This window comes from Eriocheir sinensis, unplaced genomic scaffold, assembly GCF_024679095.1.
Source record: "Eriocheir sinensis breed Jianghai 21 unplaced genomic scaffold, ASM2467909v1 Scaffold221, whole genome shotgun sequence".
Taxonomy (NCBI): domain Eukaryota; kingdom Metazoa; phylum Arthropoda; class Malacostraca; order Decapoda; family Varunidae; genus Eriocheir; species Eriocheir sinensis.
This window is the reverse complement of record NW_026111523.1, coordinates 467,050-490,006: the sequence shown is the minus strand read 5'-3', so window position 1 is coordinate 490,006 and position 22,957 is coordinate 467,050. Positions and strand designations below refer to the sequence as shown.

Below are 22,957 nucleotides of genomic sequence, written 5' to 3'. Positions count from 1 at the left end.
GTATGTCTGATTCAGCCTTCCAGCAACTCTTAATTACGGTTAAAAATCTTTGTGAGACTGTACCGGTCTACGCTTGCTGGTCTGAGCATGCGCAGTTCACGAGGAAGGAAGGAAGAGGAAGGTCTGAGGGTGGACGAAGGAACACTGGGAAGGAAGGAAGGAAGGAAGAGGAAGGTCTGAGGGTGGACGAAGGAACACTGGGAAGGAAGGAAGGAAGGAAGAGGAAGGTCTGAGGGTGGACGAAGGAACACTGGGAAGGAAGGAAGGAAGGAAGGAAGGAAGAGAAAGGTCTGAGGGTGGATGAAGGAACACTGGGAAGGAAGGAAGGAAGGAAGGAAGAGGAAGGTCTGAGGGTGGACGAAGGAACACTGGGAAGGAAGGAAGGAAGGAAGGAAGAGGAAGGTCTGAGGGTGGACGAAGGAACACTGGGAAGGAAGGAAGGAAGGAAGGAAGAGGAAGGTCTGAGGGTGGACGAAGGAACACTGGGAAGGAAGGAAGGAAGGAAGGAAGAGGAAGGTCTGAGGGTGGACGAAGGAACACTGGGAAGGAAGGAAGGAAGGAAGAGGAAGGTCTGAGGGTGGACGAAGGAACACTTGGAAGGAAGGAAGAGGAAGGTCTGAGGGTGGACGAAAGAACACTGGGAAGGAAGGAAAGAAGGAAGAGGAAGGTCTGAGGGTGGACGAAGGAACACTGGGAAGGAAGGAAGGAAGGAAGAGGAAGGTCTGAGGGTGGACGAAGGAACACTGGGAAGGAAGGAAGGAAGGAAGAGGAAGGTCTGAGGGTGGACGAAGGAACACTGGGAAGGAAGGAAAGAAGGAAGAGGAAGGTCTGAGGGTGGACGAAGGAACACTGGGAAGGAAGGAAGGAAGGAAGAGGAAGGTCTGAGGGTGGACGAAGGAACACTGGGAAGGAAGGAAGGAAGGAAGGAAGAGGAAGGTCTGAGGGTGGACGAAGGAACACTGGGAAGGAAGGAAGGAAGAGGAAGGTCTGAGGGTGGATGAAGGAACACTGGGAAGGAAGGAAGGAAGGAAGGAAGGAAGAGGAAGGTCTGAGGGTGGATGAAGGAACACTGGGAAGGAAGGAAGGAAGGAAGAGGAAGGTCTGAGGGTGGACGAAGGAACACTGGGAAGGAAGGAAGGAAGGAAGAGGAAGGTCTGAGGGTGGACGAAGGAACACTGGGAAGGAAGGAAGGAAGGAAGAGGAAGGTCTGAGGGTGGACGAAGGAACACTGGGAAGGAAGGAAGGAAGGTCTGAGGGTGGACGAAGGAACACTGGGAAGGAAGGAAGGAAAGAAGGAAGAGGAAGGTCTGAGGGTGGACGAAGGAACACTGGGAAGGAAGGAAGGAAGGAAGGAAGAGAAAGGTCTGAGGGTGGATGAAGGAACACTGGGAAGGAAGGAAGGAAGGAAGGAAGAGGAAGGTCTGAGGGTGGACGAAGGAACACTGGGAAGGAAGGAAGGAAGGAAGAGGAAGGTCTGAGGGTGGATGAAGGAACACTGGGAAGGAAGGAAGGAAGGAAGAGGAAGGTCTGAGGGTGGACGAAGGAACACTGGGAAGGAAGGAAGGAAGGAAGGAAGAGGAAGGTCTGAGGGTGGACGAAGGAACACTGGGAAGGAAGGAAGGAAGGAAGAGGAAGGTCTGAGGGTGGACGAAGGAACACTGGGAAGGAAGGAAGGAAGGAAGGAAGGAAGAGGAAGGTCTGAGGGTGGATGAAGGAACACTGGGAAGGAAGGAAGGAAGGAAGGAAGGAAGAGGAAGGTCTGAGGGTGGACGAAGGAACACTGGGAAGGAAGGAAGGAAGAGGAAGGTCTGAGGGTGGACGAAGGAACACTGGGAAGGAAGGAAGGAAGAGGAAGGTCTGATGGTCGACTAAGGTAGACTGGGAAGGAAGAAAGGAAGGAAGAGGAAGGTCTGAGGGTGGACGAAGGAACACTGGGAAGGAAGGAAGGAAGGAAGAGGAAGGTCTGAGGGTGGACGAAGGAACACTGGGAAGGAAGGAAGGAAGGAAGAGGAAGGTCTGAGGGTGGACGAAGGAACACTGGGAAGGAAGGAAGGAAGGAAGAGGAAGGTCTGAGGGTGGACGAAGGAACACTGGGAAGGAAGGAAGGAAGGAAGAGGAAGGTCTGAGGGTGGACGAAGGAACACTGGGAAGGAAGGAAGGAAGGAAGAGGAAGGTCTGAGGTGGACGAAGGAACACTGGGAAGGAAGGAAGGAAGGAAGAGGAAGGTCTGAGGTGGACGAAGGAACACTGGGAAGGAAGGAAGGAAGGAAGAGAAGGTCTGAGGTGTGACGAAGGAACAATGGGAATTACGGAAGGAAGGAAGGAAGGAAGAGGAAGGTCTGAGGGTGGACGAAGGAACACTGGGAAGGAAGGAAGGAAGGAAGAGGAAGGTCTGAGGGTGGACGAAGGAACACTGGGAAGGAAGGAAGGAAGGAAGGAAGAGGAAGGTCTGAGGGTGGATGAAGGAACACTGGGAAGGAAGGAAGGAAGGAAGGAAGAGGAAGGTCTGAGGGTGGACGAAGGAACACTGGGAAGGAAGGAAGGAAGAGGAAGGTCTGAGGGTGGACGAAGGAACACTGGGAAGGAAGGAAGGAAGGAAGGAAGGAAGAGGAAGGTCTGAGGGTGGACGAAGGAACACTGGGAAGGAAGGAAGGAAGGAAGAGGAAGGTCTGAGGGTGGACGAAGGAACACTGGGAAGGAAGGAAGGAAGGAAGAGGAAGGTCTGAGGGTGGACGAAGGAACACTGGGAAGGAAGGAAGGAAGGAAGGAAGAGGAAGGTCTGAGGGTGGACGAAGGAACACTGGGAAGGAAGGAAGGAAGGAAGAGGAAGGTCTGAGGGTGGACGAAGGAACACTGGGAAGGAAGGAAGGAAGGAAGAGGAAGGTCTGAGGGTGGACGAAGGAACACTGGAAGGAAGGAAGGAAGGAAGAGGAAGGTCTGAGGGTGGACGAAGGAACACTGGGAAGGAAGGAAGGAAGGAAGGAAGAGGAAGGTCTGAGGGTGGACGAAGGAACACTGGGAAGGAAGGAAGGAAGGAAGAGGAAGGTCTGAGGGTGGACGAAGGAACACTGGGAAGGAAGGAAGGAAGGAAGAGGAAGGTCTGAGGGTGGACGAAGGAACACTGGGAAGGAAGGAAGGAAGGAAGGAAGGAAGGAAGAGGAAGGTCTGAGGGTGGACGAAGGAACACTGGGAAGGAAGGAAGGAAGGAAGAGGAAGGTCTGAGGGTGGACGAAGGAACACTGGGAAGGAAGGAAGGAAGGAAGGAAGAGGAAGGTCTGAGGGTGGACGAAGGAACACTGGGAAGGAAGGAAGGAAGGAAGGAAGAGGAAGGTCTGAGGGTGGACGAAGGAACACTGGGAAGGAAGGAAGGAAGGAAGAGGAAGGTCTGAGGGTGGACGAAGGAACACTGGGAAGGAAGGAAGGAAGGAAGAGGAAGGTCTGAGGGTGGACGAAGGAACACTGGGAAGGAAGGAAGGAAGGAAGGAAGGTCTGAGGGTGGACTTAGGAACACTGGGAAGGAAGGAAGGAAGGAAGAGGAAGGTCTGAGGGTGGACGAAGGAACACTGGGAAGGAAGGAAGGAAGGAAGGAAGAGGAAGGTCTGAGGGTGGACGAAGGAACACTGGGAAGGAAGGAAGGAAGGAAGAGGAAGGTCTGAGGGTGGACGAAGGAACACTGGGAAGGAAGGAAGGAAGGAAGAGGAAGGTCTGAGGGTGGACGAAGGAACACTGGGAAGGAAGGAAGGAAGGAAGAGGAAGGTCTGAGGGTGGACGAAGGAACACTGGGAAGGAAGGAAGGAAGGAAGAGGAAGGTCTGAGGGTGGACGAAGGAACACTGGGAAGGAAGGAAGGAAGGAAGAGGAAGGTCTGAGGGTGGACGAAGGAACACTGGGAAGGAAGGAAGGAAGGAAGAGGAAGGTCTGAGGGTGGACGAAGGAACACTGGGAAGGAAGGAAGGAAGGAAGAGGAAGGTCTGAGGGTGGACGAAGGAACACTGGGAAGGAAGGAAGGAAGGAAGGAAGAGGAAGGTCTGAGGGTGGACGAAGGAACACTGGGAAGGAAGGAAGATGAAGGAAGAGGAAGGTCTGAGGTGGACGAAGGAACACTGGGAAGGAAGGAAGGAAGGAAGAGGAAGGTCTGAGGGTGGACGAAGGAACACTGGGAAGGAAGGAAAGAAGGAAGAGGAAGGTCTGAGGGTGGATGAAGGAACACTGGGAAGGAAGGAAAGAAGGAAGAGGAAGGTCTGAGGGTGGACGAAGGAACACTGGGAAGGAAGGAAGGAAGGAAGAGGAAGGTCTGAGGGTGGACGAAGGAACACTGGGAAGGAAGGAAGGAAGGAAGAGGAAGGTCTGAGGGTGGACGAAGGAACACTGGGAAGGAAGGAAGGAAGAGGAAGGTCTGAGGGTGGACGAAGGAACACTGGGAAGGAAGGAAGGAAGGAAGGAAGAGGAAGGTCTGAGGGTGGACGAAGGAACACTGGGAAGGAAGGAAGGAAGGAAGGAAGGAAGAGGAAGGTCTGAGGGTGGACGAAGGAACACTGGGAAGGAAGGAAGGAAGAGGAAGGTCTGAGGGTGGACGAAGGAACACTGGGAAGGAAGGAAGGAAGGAAGGAAGGAAGGAAGAGGAAGGTCTGAGGGTGGACGAAGGAACACTGGGAAGGAAGGAAGGAAGGAAGAGGAAGGTCTGAGGGTGGACGAAGGAACACTGGGAAGGAAGGAAGGAAGGAAGAGGAAGGTCTGAGGGTGGACGAAGGAACACTGGGAAGGAAGGAAGGAAGGAAGAGGAAGGTCTGAGGGTGGACGAAGGAACACTGGGAAGGAAGGAAGGAAGGAAGGAAGAGGAAGGTCTGAGGGTGGACGAAGGAACACTGGGAAGGAAGGAAGGAAAGAAGGAAGAGGAAGGTCTGAGGGGGGACGAAGGAACACTGGGAAGGAAGGAAGGAAGGAAGGAAGAAGAAGGTCTGAGGGTGGACGAAGGAACACTGGGAAGGAAGGAAGGAAGGAAGGAAGGAAGGAAGGAAGAGGAAGGTCTGAGGGTGGACGAAGGAACACTGGGAAGGAAGGAAGGAAGGAAGAGGAAGGTCTGAGGGTGGATGAAGGAACACTGGGAAGGAAGGAAGGAAGGAAGAGGAAGGTCTGAGGGTGGACGAAGGAACACTGGGAAGGAAGGAAGGAAGGAAGGAAGGAAGAAGAAGGTCTGAGGGTGGATGAAGGAACACTGGGAAGGAAGGAAGGAAGGAAGAGGAAGGTCTGAGGGTGGACGAAGGAACACTGGGAAGGAAGGAAGGAAGGAAGGAAGAGGAAGGTCTGAGGGTGGACGAAGGAACACTGGGAAGGAAGGAAGGAAGGAAGGAAGGAAGAGGAAGGTCTGAGGGTGGACGAAGGAACACTGGGAAGGAAGGAAGGAAGAGGAAGGTCTGAGGGTGGACGAAGGAACACTGGGAAGGAAGGAAGGAAGGAAGAGGAAGGTCTGAGGGTGGACGAAGGAACACTGGGAAGGAAGGAAGGAAGAGGAAGGTCTGAGGGTGGACGAAGGAACACTGGGAAGGAAGGAAGGAAGGAAGAGGAAGGTCTGAGGGTGGACGAAGGAACACTGGGAAGGAAGGAAGGAAGGAAGGAAGAGGAAGGTCTGAGGGTGGATGCAGGAACACTGGGAAGGAAGGAAGGAAGGAAGGAAGAGGAAGGTCTGAGGGTGGACGAAGGAACACTGGGAAGGAAGGAAGGAAGAGGAAGGTCTGAGGGGGGATGAAGGAACACTGGGAAGGAAGGAAGGAAGGAAGGAAGGAAGAGGAAGGTCTGAGGGTGGACGAAGGAACACTGGGAAGGAAGGAAGGAAGGAAGAGGAAGGTCTGAGGGTGGACGAAGGAACACTGGGAAGGAAGGAAGGAAGAGGAAGGTTTGAGGGCGGATGAACGAACACTGCGAAGGAAGGAAGGAAGGAAGGAAGGAAGAGGAAGGTCTGAGGGTGGACGAAGGAACACTGGGAAGGAAGGAAGGAAGAGGAAGGTCTGAGGGTGGACGAAGGAACACTGGGAAGGAAGGAAGGAAGGAAGAGGAAGGTCTGAGGGTGGACGAAGGAACACTGGGAAGGAAGGAAGGAAGGAAGAGGAAGGTCTGAGGTTGGACGAAGGAACACTGGGAAGGAAGGAAGGAAGGAAGGAAGAGGAAGGTCTGAGGGTGGACGAAGGAACACTGGGAAGGAAGGAAGGAAGGAAGGAAGAGGAAGGTCTGAGGGTGGACGAAGGAACACTGGGAAGGAAGGAAGGAAGGAAGAGGAAGGTCTGAGGGTGGACGAAGGAACACTGGGAAGGAAGGAAGGAAGGAAGGAAGGTCTGAGGGTGGACGAAGGAACACTGGGAAGGAAGGAAGGAAGGAAGGAAGAGGAAGGTCTGAGGGTGGACGAAGGAACACTGGGAAGGAAGGAAGGAAGGAAGAGGAAGGTCTGAGGGTGGACGAAGGAACACTGGGAAGGAAGGAAGGAAGGAAGAGGAAGGTCTGAGGGTGGACGAAGGAACACTGGGAAGGAAGGAAGGAAGGAAGAGGAAGGTCTGAGGGTGGACGAAGGAACACTGGGAAGGAAGGAAGGAAGGAAGAGGAAGGTCTGAGGGTGGACGAAGGAACACTGGGAAGGAAGGAAGGAAGGAAGAGGAAGGTCTGAGGGTGGACGAAGGAACACTGGGAAGGAAGGAAGGAAGGAAGAGGAAGGTCTGAGGGTGGACGAAGGAACACTGGGAAGGAAGGAAGGAAGGAAGGAAGAGGAAGGTCTGAGGGTGGACGAAGGAACACTGGGAAGGAAGGAAGGAAGGAAGAGGAAGGTCTGAGGGTGGACGAAGGAACACTGGGAAGGAAGGAAGGAAGGAAGGAAGAGGAAGGTCTGAGGGTGGACGAAGGAACACTGGGGAAGGAAGGAAGGAAGGAAGGAAGAGGAAGGTCTGAGGGTGGACGAAGGAACACTGGGAAGGAAGGAAGGAAGGAAGAGGAAGGTCTGAGGGTGGACGAAGGAACACTGGGAAGGAAGGAAGGAAGGAAGAGGAAGGTCTGAGGGTGGACGAAGGAACACTGGGAAGGAAGGAAGGAAGGAAGGAAGAGGAAGGTCTGAGGGTGGACGAAGGAACACTGGGAAGGAAGGAAGGAAGGAAGAGGAAGGTCTGAGGGTGGACGAAGGAACACTGGGAAGGAAGGAAGGAAGACGAAGGTCTGTGGGTGGACGAAGGAACACTGGAAGGAAGGAAGGAAGGAAGGAAGGAAGAGGAAGGTCTGAGGGTGGACGAAGGAACACTGGGAAGGAAGGAAGGAAGGAAGAGGAAGGTCTGAGGGTGGACGAAGGAACACTGGGAAGGAAGGAAGGAAGGAAGAGGAAGGTCTGAGGGTGGACGAAGGAACACTGGGAAGGAAGGAAGGAAGGAAGAGGAAGGTCTGAGGGTGGACGAAGGAACACTGGGAAGGAAGGAAGGAAGGAAGAGGAAGGTCTGAGGGTGGACGAAGGAACACTGGGAAGGAAGGAAGGAAGGAAGGAAGAGGAAGGTCTGAGGGTGGACGAAGGAACACTGGGAAGGAAGGAAGGAAGGAAGGAAGAGGAAGGTCTGAGGGTGGACGAAGGAACACTGGGAAGGAAGGAAGGAAGGAAGAGGAAGGTCTGAGGGTGGACGAAGGAACACTGGGAAGGAAGGAAGGAAGGAAGGAAGAGGAAGGTCTGAGGGTGGACGAAGGAACACTGGGAAGGAAGGAAGGAAGGAAGGTCTGAGGGTGGACGAAGGAACACTGGGAAGGAAGGAAGGAAGAGGAAGGTCTGAGGGTGGACGAAGGAACACTGGGAAGGAAGGAAGGAAGGAAGGAAGGAAGAGGAAGGTCTGAGGGTGGACGAAGGAACACTGGGAAGGAAGGAAGGAAGAGGAAGGTCTGAGGGTGGACGAAGGAACACTGGGAAGGAAGGAAGGAAGGAAGAGGAAGGTCTGAGGGTGGATGAAGGAACACTGGGAAGGAAGGAAGGAAGGAAGAGGAAGGTCTGAGGGTGGACGAAGGAACACTGGGAAGGAAGGAAGGAAGGAAGAGGAAGGTCTGAGGGTGGACGAAGGAACACTGGGAAGGAAGGAAGGAAGGAAGAGGAAGGTCTGAGGGTGGACGAAGGAACACTGGGAAGGAAGGAAGGAAGGAAGGAAGGAAGAGGAAGGTCTGAGGGTGGACGAAGGAACACTGGGAAGGAAGGAAGGAAGGAAGGAAGAGGAAGGTCTGAGGGTGGACGAAGGAACACTGGGAAGGAAGGAAGGAAGGAAGAGGAAGGTCTGAGGGTGGACGAAGGAACACTGGGAAGGAAGGAAGGAAGGAAGGAAGAGGAAGGTCTGAGGGTGGACGAAGGAACACTGGGAAGGAAGGAAGGAAGGAAGGAAGAGGAAGGTCTGAGGGTGGACGAAGGAACACTGGGAAGGAAGGAAGGAAGAGGAAGGTCTGAGGGTGGACGAAGGAACACTGGGAAGGAAGGAAGGAAGGAAGGAAGAGGAAGGTCTGAGGGTGGACGAAGGAACACTGGGAAGGAAGGAAGGAAGGAAGAGGAAGGTCTGAGGGTGGACGAAGGAACACTGGGAAGGAAGGAAGGAAGGAAGGAAGAGGAAGGTCTGAGGGTGGACGAAGGAACACTGGGAAGGAAGGAAGGAAGGAAGGAAGGAAGAGGAAGGTCTGAGGGTGGACGAAGGAACACTGGGAAGGAAGGAAGGAAGGAAGGAAGAGGAAGGTCTGAGGGTGGACGAAGGAACACTGGGAAGGAAGGAAGGAAGGAAGGAAGAGGAAGGTCTGAGGGTGGACGAAGGAACACTGGGAAGGAAGGAAGGAAGGAAGGAAGAGGAAGGTCTGAGGGTGGACGAAGGAACACTGGGAAGGAAGGAAGGAAGGAAGGAAGAGGAAGGTCTGAGGGTGGACGAAGGAACACTGGGAAGGAAGGAAGGAAGGAAGGACTGAGGGTGGACGAAGGAACACTGGGAAGGAAGGAAGGAAGGAAGGAAGAGGAAGGTCTGAGGGTGGACGAAGGAACACTGGGAAGGAAGGAAGGAAGGAAGGAAGGAAGGAAGGTCTGAGGGTGGACGAAGGAACACTGGGAAGGAAGGAAGGAAGGAAGGAAGGAAGGAAGGAAGAGGAAGGTCTGAGGGTGGACGAAGGAACACTGGGAAGGAAGGAAGGAAGGAGGAGGAAGGTCTGAGGGTGGACGAAGGAACACTGGGAAGGAAGGAAGGAAGGAGGAGGAAGGTCTGAGGGTGGACGAAGGAACACTGGGGAAGGAAGGAAGGAAGGAAGGAAGAGGAAGGTCTGAGGGTGGACGAAGGAACACTGGGAAGGAAGGAAGGAAGGAAGGAAGAGGAAGGTCTGAGGGTGGATGAAGGAACACTGGGAAGGAAGGAAGGAAGAGGAAGGTCTGAGGGTGGACGAAGGAACACTGGGAAGGAAGGAAGGAAGAGGAAGGTCTGAGGGTGGACGAAGGAACACTGGGAAGGAAGGAAGGAAGGAAGGAAGAGGAAGGTCTGAGGGTGGACGAAGGAACACTGGGAAGGAAGGAAGGAAGGAAGGAAGAGGAAGGTCTGAGGGTGGACGAAGGAACACTGGGAAGGAAGGAAGGAAGGAAGGAAGAGGAAGGTCTGAGGGTGGACGAAGGAACACTGGGAAGGAAGGAAGGAAGGAAGGAAGGAAGAGGAAGGTCTGAGGGTGGACGAAGGAACACTGGGAAGGAAGGAAGGAAGGAAGGAAGAGGAAGGTCTGAGGGTGGACGAAGGAACACTGGGAAGGAAGGAAGGAAGGACGGAAGACGCTCGTCGGAGGGTGGTCGAAGGAACTCTGGGAAGGAAGGAAGGAAGGAAGGAAGGAAGAGGAAGGTCTGAGGGTGGACGAAGGAACACTGGGAAGGAAGGAAGGAAGATGAAGGTCTGAGGGTGGACGAAGGAACACTGGGAAGGAAGGAAGGAAGGAAGGAAGAGAAGGGAGAGAAATGATGAAGGAAATTAAAAGATTGAGAGAGAGAGAGAGAGAGAGAGAGAGAGAGAGAGAGAGAGAGAGAGAGAGAGAGAGAGAGAGAGAGAGAGAGAGAGAGAGAGAGAGAGAGAGAGAGAGTGGGGGGGGGGAGAGAGAGAGAGAGAGAGAGAGAGAGAGAGAGAGAGAGAGAGAGAGAGAGAGAGAGAGAGAGATAAACTAGATAGCTATACATTAAGGTCTAACACTTGGTACATCTAGCCCGCCAGAAAGGAAGGATGAACATCACATAACCTTACTCACCTACATACATATGACAAAATTAACTCTTACTTAAATGCTCTGGGGGAAAATTCATACGTGGGCTACAATTAAATGACTGTCCAGGGAGGGGGATTCCAACCTGGCCGGCAGATTCATAGGTAGGCATGCTAACCACTACACCACGGAGCCAGAAGAATTAGCCACACTATACCAGGACAAATAATTCTTAATGTGTGTGTGTGTGTGTGCCCTGGTAAGATTCATATGTGCAGCCCTGGTAGTGGTTCTTATTATGTAACATAGTGAGTCAGTATAAGGGTATTGCTGAGTAAGTTTATGGCCCCAAGTGACTCAGTGTTGGTTTAACCCGTCCGCTGTGACTGGCACGGATTTGGCCTTCCCTGGTAGCCTGGTAGCATATAGTCCCAGGTCTTTCTCTGTCTCTGTGGTGGATAGTGGAGTGTTTCCCATGTGGTATTGGTGTGCTGGATATCCCTTCACTGGTAGCCTGGTAACATACACTCCCAGGTCTTTCTCTGCCTCTGTGGTGGATAGTGGAGTGTTTCCCATGTGGTATTGGTGTGCTGGATATCCTTCACTGGTAGCCTGGTAACATACACCCAGGTCTTTCTCTGTCTCTGTGGTGGGTAGTGGAGTGTTTACAACGTGGTATTGGTGTGCTGGATATCCCTTCACTGGTAGCCTGGTAACATACACTCCCAGGTCTTTCTCTGCCTCTGTGGTGGATAGTGGAGTGTTTCCCATGTGGTATTGGTGTGCTGGATATCCCTTCACTGGTAGCCTGGTAACATACAGTCCCAGGTCTTTCTCTGCCTCTGTGGTGGATAGTGGAGTGTTTCCCATGTGGTATTGGTGTGCTGGATATCCCATCACTGGTAGCCTGGTAGCATACACTCCCAGGTCTTTCTCTGCCTCTGTGATGGATAGTGGAGTGTTTCCCATGTGGTATTGGTGTGCTGGATATCCCTTCACTGGTAGCCTGGTAACATACACTCCCAGGTCTTTCTCTGCCTCTGTGGTGGATAGTGGAGTGTTTCCTATATGGTATTGGTGTGCTGGATATCCCTTCACTGGTAGCCTGGTAACATACACTCCCAGGTCTTTCTCTGCCTCTGTGGTGGATAGTGGAGTGTTTCCCATGTGGTATTGGTGTGCTGGATATCCCTTCACTGGTAGCCTGGTAACATACACTCCCAGGTCTTTCTCTGCCTCTGTGGTGGATAGTGGAGTGTTTCTCATGTGGTATTGGTGTGCTGGATATCCCTTCACTGGTAGCCTGGTAACATACACTCCCAGGTCTTTCTCTGCCTCTGTGGTGGATAGTGGAGTGTTTCCCATGTGGTATTGGTGTGCTGGATATCCCATCACTGGTAGCCTGGTAACATACACTCCCAGGTCTTTCTCTGCCTCTGTGATGGATAGTGGAGTGTTTTCCCATGTGGTATTGGTGTGCTGGATATCCCCTCCCAAGGTGCAGGACTTTACATTTTTCTTCATTGAATTGTAGCAGCCACTTTTTGCTCCATTTCAGTAGCTTGGTGATGTCTAACTGTAGGAAATCCGCATTCAAGGGGTTAATTAACCTAGTAGCACATTTAGCACGTGGTACAGGCCCCGCGGGAACGTAAAAAATTAGTAACTAAAGTTTTTGCCCTTAGGCACAGAAGGCTGAGACAAAATAATTACTCATTTTCCTAATTTTTTGTAATATTATTATATATGATATTACTATATATAACCCGGTAGCTGCGGGATCATGTTTCTTAATGGTCCCTCTAAGCGAGAAAAATGAAAAAAAATCACCCCTTACACAAACCATTCCATAATATATATCAAAGCATTTGTGATCAGATTATGTATCATCTATCTTGGGGGGTTTATGTCACGGCACAAATTTGGCCCGTCGCTGCTTCCGGGATAAGAAAATATAGGAAACTTCACTAGGGCATAGTATAATAAGCCTGGCATTGTAGTACACCGTATACGGCATATAGTCCAGGGCTTCCCAACTCAACTGGCGGCCCGCGGTCCAGATCCGGACTTGTGGGTGTTGCAGCTGGACCCAAGGCTCCAGCAGACATAAACATGTGTAAATTGAATAGCATGAAGGTCCTGGCGATGGATTCTCTTAACCCCTTGACTACGGATTTCCTACAAGAAGACCTCACCAAGCTACAGGAGTGGAGCAAAAAGTGGCTGCTACAATTCAGTGAAGAAAAATGCAGTCCTGCACCTTGAGAGGGGATATCCAGCACACCAATACCATATGAGAAACACTCCACTATCCACCACAGAGGCAGAGAAAGACCTGGGAGTGTATGTTACCAGGCTACCAGTGAAGGGATATCCAGCACACCAATACCATATGGGAAACACTCCACTATCCACCACAGAGCCAGAGAAAGACCTGGGAGTGTATGTTACCAGGCTACCAGTGAAGGGATATCCAGCACACCAATACCATATAGGAAACACTCCACTATCCACCACAGAGGCAGAGAAAGACCTGGGAGTATAAGTTCACCAGGCTACCAGTGAAGGGATATCCAGCACACCAATACCACCATATGGGAAACACTCCACTATCCACCACAGAGGCAGAGAAAGACCTGGGAGTATAAGTTCACCAGGCTACCAGTGAAGGGATATCCAGCACACCAATACCATATGGGAAACACTCCACTATCCACCACAGAGGCAGAGAAAGACCTGGGAGTATATGTTACCAGGCTACCAGTGAAGGGATATCCAGCACACCAATACCACCATATGGGAAACACTCCACTATCCACCACAGAGGCAGAGAAAGACCTGGGAGTATAAGTTCACCAGGCTACCAGTGAAAGCCAAATCCGTGCCAATTGCAGCGGACGGGTTAAAATGTGTATTTCCTTGACTGTCTGTAGGGTAAGTTAGGGGTGTGTTATACATAATATACTTAACCTATTAATGCAGATAAAAGTTTAGTAGTATAGATTATATTAAATATCAATAACAGAAAAAAGCTTTAATGGCGGTCGAGGCACAAGTGCACAGCTGAATCTAAGTGTGAGTTTTGTTGTTTTTATCATGTCAAATGGTGGTAGTTTTGGCCTCTTATCAATAGTATCTGTACCAAAGCCAGTAGTACGTTGGCAGGGTGTTGAGTACAATAATATATCGTGATGACAAAGGGGTATAAAAGTTTTCTTATTTTCAGAAGCGACCGCTCTGCTGGTGTGTATTCAATAGGTGTACGTTAAGTTGCCGGCACATTCACAGACCAACATTCGAGGGGTTATCATAACATTGAGTAAAGATCAATCTGCAGCGAATGTTGGCCTGTCAATATACTGCAAACTTGACGTACCTTATATATTTTGGGAAATATTGGATCAGTGCTGTTGCGGTCTGACCCGGCTGTACTGTTGCTGGATCTCAACAAGACCTTTACGAGATGACATTGTATCGTCTGAGAGTTGATCATTCTTTTGGGTCTTGTTCTCCTAATGTCGAGATCGCGTTGAAGATTTACTTAACTCTAATGGTCACCAACTGCAGTGGTGAACGCTCCTTTCCAAAATTAACTAGACTCAAGAAGTAAGAGTCAGTATGGTTCAAACAAGATTGAACCACCTCTCTCTAATGAGTACTGAGCAGCACGAGTCACTGAGGGAAATTAGCACGTCAAGGATACAACTGAGGAGTTTTCTGTTGCCAAGTCTCGTAAGTGCTTCCCGTGAGCCACGTTGGTCTGCACTCAGTTCAGCAAATGGTTCCAAGATTCTCCGAGGCAGCACTAATAGTCTACTGGATAAGCTACTGCCTGCTATGTTCTTATTCAAAAAGGAGTAAAAAGTGTACAAAATAAAGCCATCTTTTATCAGGTGAGTCCTCCCTTCCCCTTTTCAAAAATACGGCTTTATATGAATTTTATCTCATTCCTCTACCTCATTATGTGGCCATTAACTGTGAGGCAAAGGGTATCTCATATTGTCCACCACTTGCATTACAGAGGTGACAGCACAGGACACAGGGAAGGCTTAACCCCTACAACACGAGGACGTGTATACTGTGTCCCTGCGTGCCCCGTACCACATCCCAGGACGCGCATACTGCGTCCTGGCTCGCTTTAACCAATATACAAGTTATTTTATCTCTATATTTTTGCTTACATCTCAAAATTATCAATTAATTTATGTTTCTTTATGTGCACCATTTAATTCTGCATGTTTTCATATATAATACATGATGATTCTGTTGAGTTTATGGCTGAAAACTTGTTATATCTAATAGCGACATTTGAAATTTGGCGCGCGGCGATCCCGGATACGGCGCAGCGTGCTGTTTTGGCCCGGCCGTAGTGAGTTTCTTTATGTGCACCATTTAATGGACCGCATTGGCTATACAGGCATATGGCCACTCAACTCCAAGCTGTACTTTCCATAGATTTCAAGTTATAGAATAGTGTGTGTCTGAAGCTGTCTCCGAGATACATACACGGCCATGGTGCCGCCATCGCTCCAAGCCGATGACATTGCACACGCTTCACTCCTACCCGATTTCAGTTTTTCTCCAGGTCAAATAGTAGTGTCAGGAAATCGAGTAGAGGTAATAAGTGAGTGGTCGTAGGCTCAGAGCGGTGACTCTGCCAAGGCCTTGTATCCTGGAGGCAGCCTCAGATCCACTCTAGTACATAACTTGAATTCTATGGAAAGTACTGCTTTGACAGTTCACCAAGTGGCCACGTGTGGCACTGCCTGTATAGCCAATACGGTCCATTCTGCATGTTTTCTTATATAATACATGATGATTATGTTGAGCGTATGGCTGAAAACTTGTTATATTCAATAGCGACATTTGAAATTTGGCGCGCGTGGCGATCCCGGATATGGCACGGGGCGCTGTTTTGGCCCGGCCGTAGTGAAGGGGTTAAGAGTGAAGATACAGGCCAATTCTTGCATTAATAAGTTGGACAGCACAAGACAGCTGATAGGTCCAGGCACCCAACAGGAACAAATAACACCATGACTCTTGCATTAATAAGTTGGACAGCACAAGACAGCTGGTAAGTCCAGGCACTCAACAGGAACAAAAAACACCACAACTCCTGCATTAGTTTTTTTAATCAGACTCTCTAAAAAGATGATAGTGAAAACACCAGTTAACTCTCACATTATTAAGTTGGACAGCACAGGACATAGGGAAAGCATGAGAGAGTGAAGGTATACCGGATAACTCTTGCAACATTAAGTGGGACAGACTCACCGAGGAGGGTTGGGTCAGCTGGGCGTCCTTCACAGGGGTGGTGAGGGCGCAGGCAGCAGGAGTAGCTCACAGTAGGAGTTTGAGTACACTCTCTGCCACGACCTTCACTGTAGCCAATCTGAGGGTGTTAGTACATCAGTCGGGAACTTGAAATGGCTGAGAGTAAAGCTACAGGTTGCCAAGTCAATCATCCACTCCATCAGGAAGTTATTTACTTAGGGTCGTATTATAAGACATTTCGCCGCCCAAGAACACCTATTTGACAAGGCTTTCGCAGGAGTTGTGGGCATTTCCAGGAGTAGTTTTATGACCCTGGTGGTAGTTTAACCCTTCTTCTGTACCATGAGCCTGAAAAACACTCATTAGAACCTGACTGATATCCCCCTTTGACCTTTAGAAGTAGCTGATGTGAGCAGGGAAAGTGTCTTGTAATACCAGCCTTAATCTCACAGTCATTCATTCATCAGTCAGTCAATCTTACACACACACACACACACACACACACACACATGCAGAGGCAGTGTGGTCTCCCCATAAGAAGAAACACATAAAGAAACTGGAAAGAATACAAAAGATGGCAACAAAAATGGTTCCAGAGCTGGAGGGATTGACATACGAGGAGAGACTAAAGGAAATGGACCTACCAACACTAGAACAAAGAAGAGAAACGGGAGACCTAATACAAATCTACAAATTGTTGAGCAAAATGGAAGAAGTAGACAATGAGGAGTTACCACTAAAAGAAGAAATTACCACCAGGAACACAAGAGGACACAGTCAAAAATTGAGGAAGGGAAGATGCTTGAGAGACATAAAGAAATATAGCTTCCCGCAAAGAAGTACAGAGGTTTGGAACAGACTAAGTGAGGATGTAGTATCAGAAAGGAGTGTGCAAAGCTTCAAGGAAAAGTTGGATAAATGTAGATACAGAGACGGGACCACACGAACGTCAAGCCCAGGCCCTATAAAACTACAACTAGGTAAATACAACAACTAGCTAAACACACACACACACACACACACACACACACACACCTGATGTGATAATCTGTTGATGCAGTGGGTTAAAGGAGAAACAAGGCTAAGAGGGGATGACCAACCATCAAGACTTGACCTAATTTTCACAAAAAATGTTGAGTTAGATGAAGGAGTCAGTCACGAGTGCCCCTTAGGAAAGAATGGCCATCAACTATGACAGATGAAAACTATGGAAGGATTTGAATACCAAGATGAGGCATATAAGGAAAAAATGAAAAACTATACAAAGGAAGATTATGTTGGACTCAAGACAGAGAATTGCAACAAAATGGTCCCAGAACTCTCGAATATGACGTATGAAGACATTGAGGGAGATGGACTTGACGACACTGGAACAAAGAAGGGAGAGAGGAGATTTGATTGCACTGTACAAGTTGGTAAATAAGTTTGATGAGGAAAGGGTTGGAAAGTTTTGTTTAGTGGGTGCAACATCTGTGGCCATATGCTGGAGAGAGACAGAAGGAGAAGGAATTATAGGAGAAGGGAACAGTTGGAAAGTTTTGCTTAGTGGGCACAACATCTGTGGCCATATGCTGGAGAGAGACAGAAGGGGAAGGAATTATAGGAGAAGGGAACAGTTGGAAAGTTTTGCTTAGTGGGCGCAACATCTGTGGCCATATGCTGGAGAGAGACAGAAGGGGAAGGAATTATAGGAGAAGGGAACAGACCCCAGGAGACGGGACACAACCCCCCATTAATGCCTGGTACACTGCTGGGTGGACAGGGGCGTAGGGTATCGGAAAAGCCGCCCAAATTTTTCCACTCTGCCGGGGAATCGAACTCAGGCTCTCTGGGTTCTAATAAGTGTTTCTTGAGGTTCATGGTACAGAAGAAGGGTCACACTACCACCAGGGTCATAAAACTCTCTCGGCTGTGAGCTGAGCATGCTAACCACTGCACCACGAAGCCCCTTCACACCTTACCGATCTCGGTGCCCATGTTGCATATCGTGGCCATGCCAGTGCAGGAGATGGAGTCCACGCCAGGCCCCAAATATTCAACAATTGCCCCGGTGCCGCCTTTAACTGTCAGAATTCCAGCGACCTTCAATATGATGTCTTTGGGTGATGTCCAACTGCTCAGCTCCCCGGTGAGCTTAACACCAATGACCTAGAGAGAAGGCATATTAACCTCTTGTAATTTCTGGCTTTCTCCTGGCTGCAAAAATAATGACAATGAATTTAACCCTTTGACTGTGGATTTCCTATAAGAAGACATCACCAAGCTACAGGAATGGAACAAAAAGTGGCTGCTACAATTCAATGAAGTTTTAAGTCCTGCACCTTGGGAGGGGATATCCAGCACACCAATACCACATGGGAAACACTCCACTATCCACCACAGAGGCAGAGAAAGACCTGGGAGTGTATGTTACCAGGCTACCAGTGAAGGGATATCCAGCACACCAATACCACATGAGAAACACTCCACTATCCAACACAGAGGCTTGATTTTTCTCTTCCTCTTCCTCATCTCTTTTTTTCTCCTCCCCTTCCCCCTTTTTTTCTCTGCTTCTCTTCCTCTTTCCCTATATTCTCCTCCCTGTTCCCCACCTTAAGAATGGTCGTCCTGGGAGCCATGATGTTCGCCTGGTACTCCGGCAGCGTAAAGACTGGTGGGTTTTTGTTCATGTCGCACACCACCGTGAAGCTGGCCTGGATCTCTTCGTCCATCACGGACACCTTGAGGCTGTGCACGGGCAGGGACTCGCGATTCAGGGGTGTCTCAGTGTATAGACTGCCTGGAAAGGGGTGAAGTCTATATGGTATAAATACACAAAGAATGACCTCACATTGTTATATAGAAAGTTTCATTATTAAGGAAGCAAATATGAGTTTTCTGGGTCAAGTGTATGGTAATTATTCAGGGTTTTGTGAGGTTAGGTTAAGTTTAGGGTGTCTTTCAATATGAATTAACAAAGAATGGCCTCTCTTTGTTATATAGAAAGTCTCATTACTAAGGAAGCAAATGTGAGTTTTCTGAGTCAAGATGTATGGTAATTATTAAGGGCTTTGTTAGGTTAGGTTAAGTTTAGGGTGTCTTTCAATATGAATCAACAAAGAATGACCCTACTTTGTTATACAGAAAGTCTCATTAGTTAGGAAGCAAATATGAGTTTTCCGAGTCAAGATGTATGGTAACTGTTCAGGGTTTTGTTAGGTTAGGTTAAGTTTAGGGTGTCTTTCAATATGAATTAACAAAGAATGGCCTCTCTTTGTTATATAGAAAGTCTCATTACTAAGGAAGCAAATGTGAGTTTTCTGAGTCAAGATGTATGGTAATTATTAAGGGCTTTGTTAGGTTAGGTTAAGTTTAGGGTGTCTTTCAATATGAATCAACAAAGAATGACCTCACATTGTTATATAGAAAGTCTCATTAGTTAGGAAGCAAATATGAGTTTTCTGAGTCAAGATGTATGGTAACTGTTCAGGGTTTTGTTAGGTTAGGTTAAGTTTAGGGTGTCTTTCAATATGAATCAACAAAGAATGGCCTCACATTGTAATATAGAAAGTCTCATTACTAAGGAAGCAAATATGAGTTTTCTGAGTCAAGATGTATGGTAACTGTTGAGGGTTTTGTTAGGTTATGTTGAGTTTAGGGTGTCTTTCAATATGAATCAACAAAGAATGACCTCACATTGTAATATAGAAAGTCTCATTAGTAAGGAAGCAAATATGAGTTTTCTGAGTCAAGATGTATGGTAACTGTTGAGGGTTTTGTTAGGTTAGGTTAAGTTTAGGGTGTCTTTCAATATGAATCAACAAAGAATGACCTCACATTGTTATATAGAAAGTCTCATTAGTAAGGAAGCAAATATGAGTTTTCCGAGTCAAGATGTATGGTAACTGTTGAGGGTTTTGTTAGGTTAGGTTAAGTTTAGGGTGTCTTTCAATATGAATCAACAAAGAATGGCCTCTCTTTGTTATATAGAAAGTCTCATTAGTAAGGAAGCAAATATGAGTTTTCCGAGTCAAGATGTATGGTAACTGTTCAGGGTTTTGTTAGGTTAGGTTAAGTTTAGGGTGTCTTTTAATCAAGGCCTCACAACAGCATGCTCTAGTGATGTGTTTTCTTGAGGTATGAGATGCAGGTCAAGAGATAAGTTACTGTAATATGATCTCAGGGAAAACTTCAATGATATGTGGGAGGGAAAAAAGGCAGGTTTCCAGCTCTTTTTTTTCCTCCTTCTTTAGTTCTTTATTCTGCTGCCTTTCCGTGCTCCTCCTCCTCCTCCTACTACTACTACTACTACTTCCACTATAACTATGAACAATAACATTAATGCGTAAAACCTCCATACGAATCTCTTTCAAGAGTAGAAGTAGATTCAGTCTTTCTCTACCTTCCTTGTTCATGGTGACGGCTGCTTCTGAGGTCTGGTGCAGGACGGTGTATCTCAGCTTGCCCAGGTCCCAGGCATCAAGGTCCGTGGCCACAAGGTTGGTGACCACCTGGCCGGGAGACCAGTTTTCCTCCACGTAAGCTTCGCAGAGTGTGTGATTGAACCTGCGACAGTAAAAATACATAATAAATAAAAAATGAATAAGTAAATATTGTAGATATACAAATAAACACAATAGCTTGGTCACACCCAGAAGAGTGCAACAGATGGAAGACTGCGTACGAGAACAAAAGGTAATCCTTGTGACGGTAAATGAGAGCGTCGAAGGGAAAATAAAAAAATAAGAAAAAGTGATGTGGATGAAGGAAAATAAAAAGGTAACTAGAACGAGGTGGATGACAATGACAGTAAATGAGAGAACAAGGAAATGGATGAATGGGAGAGCAAAGCGGATGAAGAAAAAAAAGTACAGTAGAGCCCCACTTAGCGCAAGATCAATTAGCAGAAGCCAACATCTACCAAGGAAAAAATTAATTAGCGTGAAAGCCTCACTTAGCGCAAGATCAATTAGCACAAGCCACCATCTACCGAGAAAAAAATTAATTAGTGTGAAAGCCTCAGTTAGCGCGAGATCAATTAGCACAAGCCACCATCTACCAAGGAAAAAATTAATTAGCGCGAAAGCCTCAGTTAGCGCGAGCAGCCACCACGACTGAGTTTTGAAAATTGCGCCAAGCTGCCATGATGCGCGGCACAAGCTGCGAGAGCCCTTACTTTACGCCATGTTGATACAGGGCAAGTGCTTTGTTTACGTTGTGGATGTGGATACGGGCAACTGACCTTGGCTGTGTGTGATGCACACCAGGAAAATTTGGACTTGCCGGTTGTCCAAGCTGCCGCCAAAGCGGTGGGAAGAAAAGGGCTCAGTGTGACACCAGGTTACGGTGAACCGACAACTCGCTCCTGGATGGGTGCACGGGCGTTGCCAGTAGCCACAACGGTTAGAAGAAAACAGCCAGTGTGACACACTGCCTTAAGGCAGCGAGGCCGCTGGCCGGGTGAGCGCCGGCGATGACGTCACCGGACTCCCAGCGAATCACAAGTGTGTTTTCAGAGCCCAGCCAATCGTAGGGTTGTTTTTTTAATGTGAGTGATTATTTTGAGTAATTATCAAACCCAAAAGTCAGACCCACGTCTGCACCAAATATTTTTTTTCATATTGGTTACTTTATTCAGTTAGCGCGGCCGCTTCATCCACCTAATTCTCGCGCTGAATGGGGCTCTACTGTAACTAGGACGAGGTGGATGACAATGATGGTAAAGGAAAGGTCAAGGATGAATGGGAGAGTGATGCGGATGAAGAAAAAAAAAAGAGAGAACCACCACAGCATTATTACACCACGCGGCAGAAAAAAAATAATAATGAACAAAAAAAAGAATGAGTAAATAAATACATCCGTAAATAAGAGCAAGAACACGGAGCGGTGAGGAGCCGGATTTTTTTTTCTATGCACTCTTTTTGTTGCCCTTGAGCCGTCTCCTTTGATGTAAAAAAAAATAAAAAAATAAAAAAATAAAAAAGGCTTCCCTCGGCGGGTGGTGATTGGAGGCCACACAGCTCTTGGCCTCCCGTTCTTTACACCTTTGTTGGAAGCAGTGTGTTGCTGTCGTCTTTGTTTTTGCCCTTGTAATAAAAAAGTCTATCAGTCTGGTCTGGCAACCTCATATATTACTAATGGTCAAAGAGCAAAGGTCACCTGTGGGTTCTTGAGGGACAGGTTCTCCCAGCAGGGACGGTTGGTCTGGGCAGGTGTAGGAGGAGGCGAGCATGGCATGTATCACAGCCGAGTCTCAGGTCGTGCACTTGACAACCTGCCGGGACCCCACTCGGCCAGCCTGACCTCGGGACCACACCACTCTGCAGCCACTCATGGACAGCTCCTCCTCCGCCAGCCCATCCTTGCTGTGCCGGATGTCCCACCATTCCTGGAGAAAGGTTATGGCTGTCAGGCAACTCACCAGGCACTGGGTTTGACTCCCTTCTTCGATTTTTCTCCTTTATATCCATGTCTGCTCATTAAGGGTTTGGGTCTGTAGCATTTTTCTATCCTCCCTTGACCTGCTTTCATGGATCTCAGTGATGATAATAATAATAATAATAATAATAATAATAATAATAAGTTTAATGACACCATAATCACCTCCCCAGTTCCTTGCAGACACAGGGCAAGGAGTCACAAATGAGCTCAGTTATTAAAACAAATTATGAACAGTAATGAACATATGAAAAATAACTCATGACAGAAAGGGTAGCAAATGACAATTACTGTATCACTGACAATGAAAACTATTTCTGAGCACACCCAACTCTGGAATTACCTGTGGTTTCAGGTTAAAAAGGGTGTGATTCTATAGTTTGCTCACCATGACATTTATTCTTCCCTACAAGCCTCTTCTGTCCTACTGTCAACTGCCTAGCTGTTCTCCTGTAGGGGTGTTCTTGGCATGCTGAGCTGGGCCGGACACTGACGGGGTTAAGCGACAGTCATTGTCACTCAGGATTTGCTACATGCACTTATGCCTGCTGTAAAGTGAGGATTCTGCAGACTTCTCCATCCTCTACCAATACTCTTTCACATGCCGACATACCTTGGAGCTGTTGATGGACACTGTGTTGAGCTGCCTGAGGAGTTCACCTGTCCTAATTAGCCCTACGTATGGGAGTGGACGTCTCAGAGGATTAAGTTAGGTTTCATTTGGTTGAATATAAAGGAGGGGGAGGGCTCGCTCGGAGGCGTCGTTAGTAGTTAGGGGTCTTAAGGTCGGGCACCGTGCGTTACATTAGGGCACAAGTGTCGGGTACAGTTGGCCTCGATGAATGCCTGGCCGGGCCGGGGGTGGTGCTGGGCCGCAGTCTTGGCCGCTCTGAACGCCCGTGTCTCGGCACCAGAGGCCTCCTGCGTCATCACCGCCGCCAGAGTCACGGCAGACAGCAGCAAGCATCTTCCCGGCGCCAGGCGTGAGGGAGCCGCCGCCGCCTCCTCTTCCTCCTCCGAGCCTCGGCGGTGTTTGTGTCTTGCCAACGGGACGCTAATCC

General features: G+C 48.8%; 1 protein-coding gene and 1 long non-coding RNA gene across 5 annotated transcripts in view; one reads left to right on the top strand and one right to left on the bottom strand.

Moving 5' to 3' along the window:
* LOC126990906 (protocadherin Fat 1-like) overlaps window positions 1–22,957 on the bottom strand; it is a 33,612-nt gene extending 10,655 nt beyond the window's left edge. Inside the window, exons 1-6 of one of the 3 annotated variants that reach the window (XR_007744911.1) lie at window positions 22,285–22,957; window positions 21,618–21,846; window positions 19,861–20,024; window positions 18,071–18,258; window positions 17,441–17,627; window positions 15,480–15,597 (exon numbers count right to left, since the gene is read on the bottom strand). Coding sequence is in view for 1 of the 3 variants with exons in the window: in XM_050849549.1 (XP_050705506.1) it covers window positions 15,584–15,597; window positions 17,441–17,627; window positions 18,071–18,258; window positions 19,861–20,024; window positions 21,618–21,844 (780 nt within the window). In the remaining 2 variants the exon portion in view is untranslated. Of the gene's footprint in view, window positions 1–15,403; window positions 15,598–17,440; window positions 17,628–18,070; window positions 18,259–19,860; window positions 20,025–21,617; window positions 21,847–22,284 lie in introns of those variants that run through there. The other 2 variants (XR_007744910.1, XM_050849549.1) reach the window with 2 other exon arrangements.
* Window positions 10,233–13,284, top strand: LOC126990909 (uncharacterized). Of its 2 annotated transcripts, none has more exons than XR_007744916.1 (3): window positions 10,233–10,739; window positions 10,935–11,033; window positions 11,133–13,284. It is a non-coding gene; the product is annotated as an uncharacterized LOC126990909 (long non-coding RNA). The 2 variants fall into 2 exon arrangements; XR_007744915.1 differs by lacking the exon at window positions 10,935–11,033 and having other exon boundaries at window positions 10,272–10,739; window positions 11,133–11,231; window positions 11,331–13,284.